General features: G+C 37.5%; 1 protein-coding gene across 2 annotated transcripts in view; it reads right to left on the reverse strand.

The window, feature by feature from the left end:
* Positions 1 to 1446: 1446 nt before the first annotated feature.
* The window catches only part of GPR141 (G protein-coupled receptor 141), a 62746-nt gene continuing 54919 nt past the window's right edge, over positions 1447 to 9273 (reverse strand). For both annotated transcript variants that reach the window (XM_011944522.1, XM_011944523.1), the window contains one exon: positions 1447 to 2503. In XM_011944522.1, the coding sequence (XP_011799912.1) occupies positions 1572 to 2503 (932 nt within the window). In that variant the 3' untranslated portion in view covers positions 1447 to 1571. The remainder of the gene's footprint in view (positions 2504 to 9273) is intronic.

The raw sequence follows: 9273 nt of genomic DNA on the forward strand, positions 1-9273 counted from the left end.
ATATATAATTTTAACCTGGAAACCATCATTCTCAACAAACTAACACAAGAACAGAAAACCAAACACCGCATGTTCTCACTCATAAGTGGGAGTCGAACAATGAGAACATATGGACACAGGGAGGGGAACATCACACACCGGGGCCTGTCCAGGGGTGGGGGAGGGGGAGCATTAGGAGAAATACCTAATGTAGATGGGTTGATAGGTGCAGCAAACCACCATGGCACGTGTAAACCTATGTAACAAATCTGCACATTCTGCACATGTACCCCAGAACTTAAGGTATAATTTAAAATACATATCTATAATTTTAACGGTGGAAGGGAGCTCTAAAGATTTCAGTATAACTTTCTGTCCTCCCTAAAAATCTTAATTAACTGTGGCCCAGGACATCTAGAAATTCTCTCAAAAAACAGAAGAGAAAAAAATTTTAATCACTTCCCTTGGGAACTCGTTTTAATGCCTACCAGTACATTGGTCAAGAATATTTTCTTTTTTTTTTTTTTTTTTTGAGGCGGAGTCTCGCTCTGTCGCCCGGACTGGAGTGCAGTGGCCGGATCTCAGCTCACTGCAAGCTCCGCCTCCTGGGTTTACGCCATTCTCCTGCCTCAGCCTCCCGAGTAGCTGGGACTACAGGCGCCCGCCACCTCGCCCGGCTAGTTTGTTTTTTCTTCTTTTGTATTTTTAGTAGAGACGGGGTTTCACCGTGTTAGCCAGGATGGTCTCGATCTCCTGACCTCGTGATCCGCCCGTCTCGGCCTCCCAAAGTGCTGGGATTACAGGCTTGAGCCACCACGCCTGGCCAAGAATATTTTCTAAATTACAGTTTCACCATTATGTAGATATGTCCAGTAAGCTTTTAAATGATTTTTGGAGCAACAGTGCAATTGGTGATATTGAGGAAATTGATCCCCACGTCGTGAAATGACCTTTCACAGGACAAATCTAGAAAACCTTGTTAAAACAGAAGGCCACACGTTCTCTGTCTCTTGATTTCTAGACAGATGACTTCCCACCAGAGTTATGATACCTTAGAAAAATTTTTAACTATTCTCTCCCCTTATCAGTTTTCATCAGGGTGTGAGATGAATGGGACATCTAACCTGGTTAGCCAAGGAGAGTTTGTGTCTTTGGAGCTGGGTGGTGGCCAGGATTTACTTACGTAAGATGAAGTGGGATGGTGGGATGAAAAGAACTAAAGGGCTGAGTTCAGTCCAAAACCTAAGAAAAGATCATGCTTCAAACAGAGGAAATTAGAATGAGCTAATGAAACGCTAAAATTCTTAAAACCTATGTTGCTTTAATGGTCCACGCAGACATTCTGTATTGGAAAATAATGTAATATTACAACTCCAGGTGGAATCAACATCACTGGTCTTTGTATGGGCATCACTCAGAGATGGCAGGGATCCCATAAGGACTACAATGAAGGCTCTGACGTTTTATAGCTCTTTCGTTTTGTGTAGATCAAGGCATGGTTTTGATTAAGTAGTGAAATACCATTCTTACCTCCCCATACCGATTTTTATTCCCAATATAAAGGAAGCAAATATGAATACTGTGGTTTGTGGCTAACGGCACAAAACACAATTCCATAAGTCAATTATCTTTTGCTTAAACCAATGACTTCCCCCAAATACAAAGAGAAGCAAATCATAGCAGCTAATCGCTGTTACACTCAAGAAGATTTCGTTATAAAATGCAATCTTGCTGTTACAGGTATTGGAGTACGTCACAACATTCAGGTAATAGATCCTAAAGAACTGGTAGGGAAGGAAACAAACAAGGATGACCCCTATAAAAAGTAGGTTTTTCAGCTGAGCCCAGAACTCCTGGTGGGATAGTAAGGAGTGGCGTAGCTTCTGCACCATCAACATAATGATGAAGACCTGGAAGACCAAGAGAATCACAGCAATGGCTATGACAAAAATGACTATCATATAGTTGATGACTTTCACATACGTGTAAGCAAGCTCTTTGTGAAATTTAAAACAGTGCTTCTCATTGTATTCCTCGTGAATTCCATACCGGGAGACAACCAGGGGTACCACAATGACAATCACCAGCGTCCACAGGCCAGCACTGGCAGCCACAGCATGCAGTTTTCTGTAGAATTCCACTTTGTCTTTGCGCTTGAAGAAGATGAGGTACCTGGTGACCAGGATCACCACATAGAACAGGAACGTGAGATACATGTGGATGTGCAGCATGGCACTCACGAATCTGCAGAAGGGCAACCCAAATATCCAAGTCTCCTTGATGAGGTAGGTCAAGCGAAATGGCACTGTCAGCAGAAAAACGCTGTGGACCACCACCAAGTTAATGACCGCCATGGTGGTCACTGACCGGGTGTTCATTTTCACCAGCAGGAACAGAATGGAAATGACACCCACCAGCCCTCCAATGAGCACTATGAAGTAGAGGCTGATTAAGTGGGATGTCACTATAGGATCGCAAGAGGAATTCCTGGAGGTATTGTGGCCAGGCATACTTGGGAAGTCACCTGGAGGAGACAAAGCACCAGAGTAACTGACAAGCTTTCAGAACTTTGTTCCTATCTCTTTTCTAGCACTGACAATGTGACTTTGTCATTTATCTGCTTACATGATATAAACTTTACATGCTTTAAGAATGAAGATTATGTCCTATGAATGTTTGCATACCCTAAACCTAAAGCACAGTAAGCCATTGATTCTTACTCTTTAATAGGAATAAAAATTGAATTTTAATCTTCAAGTTGCTCCCCAGAGATGTGTATGTAGATAAGACAATTTACATAAAACTTCAGGAGGATTGCAGACCATCTGGAGCTGATACTTGGATACTAGTACTACAGTAACCCTTTAAAAAGTTGTAAGATGGATAGAAAGATCGATGGATTCATGAAGTATACAATATTTTTTTCTTATAGGCATGATTGTAATCCTCTAATTCTTTCTTACTTATTAGCAAATAACCCAAGAATATTCATACTTAATTCATTTAGAATACTGATTAATTTGACCAAAAATATCATCTAAGTCAAGGCAGCAGCAAGCAATAGGAAGGTTTACCTGAATTTCTCATTATAATTATGTTATCATCCAGCAGTGAGGCCTTGCTAAGCCTTCCCATGGGCCCCACTGAAAATATAGCATGTCTCCCAATCTCTCATCTACTCTCAAATCCCTTGAAAATTCATGACAGAGCCATTGTCATTTATCCCCTGGACTCCTGAAAGATCCGCTCCACAAATACTCTCAGTCCTTTCTAATTCATTCTCCATATTCTTATTCATTGCTTGCTATAAAAGATTTAGTAATCTTTTAATTTCATGAGAAAGTCATGTCAGTTTCCTATCTAAATCCCTTCAATGGCTTCCCATCTCTTCTAAGATAAAGATTGATAGCCTTACATGACTGGAATGTTCTGGGTTACAGTGGCAAAATCTGATCCCTTGAGATAAGATTCAAGAAATAATCAAGAGATGAAATTGGCAGGCTTTAATGGATTTGATCTGGGGAAATGAGGCAAAATGAAGTGTCTTGACACTCTCAGATTTTTGACTTGAACAATTGTATTATTAGAGGTATGTCTACTGATACCAGGGAGACTAAGATTTGAGAAAGAACTCAAATCTTAGTGAGAAAGAGCACTCACTCCCTGACCTTTGTAACACATATGCAATTATTCTTATTCATTTATTGAATGTCTCTTTGTATAATGGAATATTACCCAGCAATAAAACTAACCAACTTCTGATACACACAATACTGATGAATCTCAAAAACATTACACTAAATCATGTATTCTCAATGGGGTGACAGCACCTTGTAAAGGGCAAAACATTTTGAGGTGTGAAAAAAAAATCTTACTCTGTATAAAGCACAGGTGTATACACAGTACATAGACATATAGATATATCTGTGGTAGCAAAATTTCATTAAGTGGGGAGAGACAATTAGGGAAAAATACTCATTAGAGGGACCATAACAAACACAAAAAGTTGAGAAACATTACTAAATAAAAGGTGCCAGCCACCAAGATTATATATTGTATGGTATCTTTTTCTAGAAAAAGCAAAACTAATGTGACAAAAAGCAAATCAGTTAGCCCAAGGTCCAGGTTGTCAGGGAAAGGATTAGTTTCTGTTTTATATCATGTTGGTTACCATTGTAGTTATTCATCAAAGCTCATTGAATTGTATACTTAAAATTGATTATTTTTATTGCATATAACATATACCTCAATGAAACTTAAAAAAAAAAAGATAATAATAACCCAACTTCAGGGAGCCTTCTGCATTTGTGGGCATGGAATACAATTTCAAGGAACTGTGACTCACTTAACTGAACATTATTTTTTTGTTGGCTCTGCAATAGCTGTCTCATGTTACACTGTGTATTTCATCCGTAGGCTGAAATCTCTCTACTTGCCTTTTATTTTCCCCTGTAGGAAAGTAGTTTTATCAAGGAGACACGAAATTGTATTGTGTTCACATGTGAGTCAAGAATGAATGTGCCACCATAAGTTCTGCTCACCATTTCCTTTGGCTATTGGCCTAGTAGGATTGAGTCCTAATTGAAGAAAGTAAAGTAAGTAGCACATCACTTGTCCCAAGTCCTCTTTCTTATTATAAACTGCCATAATCGTTGCCAGATAACAGAAACACATGTTAAATATCTTCCATGCATGTTTCAGGACTACACTACATCCTTGCCTGTACTTTGTCTTATTTAATTTAACCCTTACAACAGTTCTATGAATCGTGTAATTTATTATTATACTGAGTTTTAGATGACAAAACTGAGCCCTAGCAGGCTAAGTCATTTGATCAAGGTGTCCAAAGCACACACACACTCCCCAAAACTTTATTATACATTACAGAGAAGCATTGTGACTCTCCTAAGTCCAAGTTTCTAAATTGTAATACAAGAAGGAAAGGAGGCCACGGAAATTTGGTTCTACTCACATGGCTGTATGCCAATATATCTTGAAAGGTGCTTTTCTCTCTTTTTTGATATCTTACTTTCCCATTCCCTTTACTTGGCTTATAGTCAATCCCATAAGTTAGTTCACTCAATATCCACCTGAACCTTTTCTGGACTGCTTTTCTGTACAGACCTTTTGCATCTACAGTGCTTGTATCTGCCTTAGTTTCTGCTAGTCTGTTGCACTATTGCAAAACTTGGAGGCAAAAGTGAAGTAAATGAGGGATGTCAAATGTGCAGAGAGATTAGACTAGAGGTGTTTAATCTTTTGGCTTCCTTGGGCCACATTGGGGAAGAAGAAGAATTTTGTTGGGCCATATAAAAAATGCACCAACAACAACTAATGAGCTAAAAAAAAAAAAAGTTTAAAAAAAATCTCATGATGTTCTAAGACAGTTTACAAATTTATGTTGGGCTACGTTCAAAGCTGTCCTGGACTACATGTGGCCCATGGGCCGCAAGTTGGATAACTTTGGATTAGACCATTTGACAAGACAGTGGTAGGTTTATCTGGTTTCTCTGGGACTGCTATAACAGAATCCTGGATTTCAAATACTAATATGATATATTACACATAATTTCAATCATATTTTACATTAAATGTAAATAGATTAAACAGTCCAATTAAAAAATAAAGGTTGTTACACTGAATTACAGAAACAGGATCCAGCTACATGGGTTTTAAGAAAGACATTATAAATACAGGAATTATAATAAAAGTGATATATTCATTACGAAATGTCCTCTTTGTTTCAAATAACGATTCTTCTTTGAGATCAACTTTTGACACACTCAAGCTTTTTTGTTAATTATGTGTACTTCCTATGTTTTCCCTTTTTCTTGTGATCTTTACGATTACTACATTTAAAATGTGTGTTTTGTAAATAGAAATTTTCACTCTTCCTTAAAATGCTATAAATTCAGAGCATTTTAATTCCATTTACACACTCCCTTCTTCTCTCTTATAGTTTTCATACTTTTTATTTCTATGTGTCTAATTAAACCCCACACAATATTATTGTATTGTATCATTAACATTCAATCCCTAGTCATTTATTTTTGTCCATTTAGTTTTCTTAACCGTTGATTTTTATGTCTTCTTGAATTTCTGTGTTTCCATTGGATATAACTTTCCTTCTGCTGAAGAACTCCATTTTAAATTTCTTTCAGTACAGATTTCTTAGGGATAAATTCTCTCAGCTTTTGTACATGTGTGTCTGAAAATGTTTTCATTTCATTTTTATTTTTAGGATATATTTGCAAGGCATAAAAGCCAAGGTTGGCATTTCCTTTCAGTACTTAAAGATGTTATTACACTGTCTCCTGCCTTTCATCATTGAGACTTCAGTTGTCAATAGTGCCATTGCTTCTACTAAGGTTGCATGTCTTTTTCTTTCCTTCTTTCTTTTTAAGAAAGATTTTTTTGCACTTTTGCCTGTGTCGTCTTCTTCTTCTTCTTCTTCTTCTTCTTCTTCTTCTTCTTCTTCTTCTTCTTCTTCTGTTTATACTGTTTGGGGTTCTTAAATTTATAGGTTAATGTCTTTTTCACTTTTGGAAAATAATCAGTTTTATCCCTCTAAATATTGCTTTGTCCCAATCTGTTATCTCCTCTTAAAGTTCAATTATAGTTATGTTAGACATTTTAACTGCTTCCCTTCTGTCTCTACTTTTTTTCTGAATTTTACATACATTTCATCCATCTCTTCTTCCCTTTCTCCATTTGGATATATCCTTTTTTTTTTTTTTTTTTTTAAGAGCCTTGCTCTGTCTCCCAGGCTGGAGTGCAGTGGCACGATCTCGGCTCACTGCAATCTCCTCCTCCCAGGTTCAAGCAGTTATCCTGTCTCAGCCTCCCGAGTAACTGGGATTATAGGTCTCCATCATCATGCCCGGCTAATGCTTGTATTTTCAGTAGAGACGGTTTTCACCATGTTGGTCAGGTTGGTCTGGAACTCCTGACCTCAAGTGATCCACCCGCCTCAGCCTCCCAAAGTGCTGAGATTATAGGCATGAGCCATCATGCCCGGTCTGGATATATTCTTGTTTAGTGCTTTTATCTTTGGTTGTTTCTATTCTGCTGTTAAACCAACTAGAGTTCTTCATATCAGATATGAAATACTTTCAGTTCTATACTGTGTCAGTCTTATACATTCTACTTTGTGAAATTTTCTCATCTATTTCATTTTCTTCACCTTTTCCTTTAATTTCTTAAATACTTTAACCATAGTTATTTCAAAAGGCTCGTCAAGAACATTTGTAGATATATTTCTATTATCTGTTTTTTCCTCTTGGTTTTTCATTATGTAATCTTATCCTTTGATATATCTAGTAATTTACTAATAAGTTCTGTATATTTTTCTTAAAAAAGGTAGTGGTTCCAAGTAATGTTCTTTTTCTTGAGAGGGGTCATCCTTTCTACCACTATACTAACATTATTTTGAGTCAAGCCTTGTTTGCAGTTCTAGTAAGGCTTAGTGTACTTCTGGGTCTCCTTAGCCCCCTTTGTAATTTCAACTACAGTCAACAGTCTTATCTCTGACCTCTTTTCTGATGAATCTGGCCTGACTTCAAATCCTGGTCTTACAAAACTGCTGACATTTTTGCTATATTTTTCAGATGTTTTAAGGCTTAGGATTTTAGTCTCCCATCTCCCCAAAGTCCCAGAATTCATCAAAATGTCTTCATGCATTGGTGAAGAATTTGAATTCTCAGCTCTGAAAAAGCTACTGTGGTGAATGAAGTTGCTTTGAGCTTTTCTCTCCTTGGGAGTCACAACCTCTTCACTAATTGCATCAACTGTGCTCCACTGTCTTCAAGAAAATAACTTCGGTATTTTACTTTATTTGATTTCTTGAATTATTCCTGAAATTCCATCCTATGAAGATGCAGAAGCTAATGCAATTTTTAATGTTTCAATAGTGCAATAAATTCTTATAGTCTTGAAATTAATGGAATTAACAGGAGAAAGGTAACTTCCTCCCCAACATATAAAGATTAGTTCCCTTTTATAAATTTATATTACAATGTAAATATGTTATAGTACTGTTATCTGTACATTTTAAAGTACATCATCTAATCCCTGCTTACAGCAACCACACTCCATAACACCTTACTTTCACTGAATGCCTCAAGCTCTTTCTTGCCTTAGCATCAACACTTCTTCTCTCCCCTCCCTACCCATCTACTAATCCTTCAGGTCTTAAGTCTATTATCAGTTCTTCAGGAAAGTTTTCTCTGACTCTCATACTAGATAAGACCTACTTGGCCTTCTCTTTCAAAAGATAAGTCAGAGAACTCCTACACTACATGAGATCTACCTGACTTTCTCTTTTCTCCTCTTCTGAAAAGAATCACCTCTACAAGGGTGATTAAATAATCACTTGGGTAAATGGGTGCTGGTTGCTGGTATCTTCCCTCTTTCCCCTAGATTATAAGCTCCTAAGCTCCACAAGGACAAGGACTAGTGCATGCTTTTATTATTTTCCACTCTTTGATCCATAGCGATAGCCAACACATAGAATGTAGTCTCTAAATATGAAGTGGAAGAATAATGAAATATTCATAACATGTAGCCAACAGAACAGTGCATTACTTCAATTCTTGCTTCTGCTACTGTTTGCAGTGTTACTGTGAACAAACTACTTAACCTCTCTGAGGCTCATTTCTCTCACCTAAAATGTGGATAAGCCCTACCTACCTCATATAGCCATTATGAGACAAACTAGATAATTTATGCCAAATTAAAACAATATACAACATAATTAATATTGATTAATTGAGTAATTAATTAGTTGGGACAGCTCGCTCTGTTGCCCAGGCTGGAGTACAGTGGCATCATCATGGTTCACTGCAGCCTTGATCTCCTGTTCGCAAGTGATCCTCCCAGCTCAGCCTTCCCAGTAGTTAGGACTATAGATGTGCACCACCACGCCCGGCCTAATTTTTGTATTTTTTGTAGAGACAGGGTTTCGCCATGCTGCCCAGGCTGGTCTCAAACTCCTAGGCTCAAGAAATCCACTTGCCTTGACCTCCCAAAATGTTGGGATTACAGGCATGAGTCACCATACTTGACCAATATTGATTAATGTGTGAGATAAATATCCAACGTGAGAGTGGAAACCATCTTCTAGGAATATTTTAAACATCGTCTTGTGGCTGCAAAATTCCTGCAAACTTCTGTTTTTCTGAGGGGCCTATGAAGTTGGCAATAATTGGAATGGTAACTATCAGGGATGCTAATCCTAGCAATATATTTTTTCTTTTTTTTCTTTTTTTCTTTTCTTTCTTTTTTTTTTTTTTTTTT

The sequence above is a fragment of the Colobus angolensis genome, unplaced genomic scaffold (assembly GCF_000951035.1).
Source record: "Colobus angolensis palliatus isolate OR3802 unplaced genomic scaffold, Cang.pa_1.0 Scaffold232, whole genome shotgun sequence".
NCBI lineage: Eukaryota > Metazoa > Chordata > Mammalia > Primates > Cercopithecidae > Colobus > Colobus angolensis.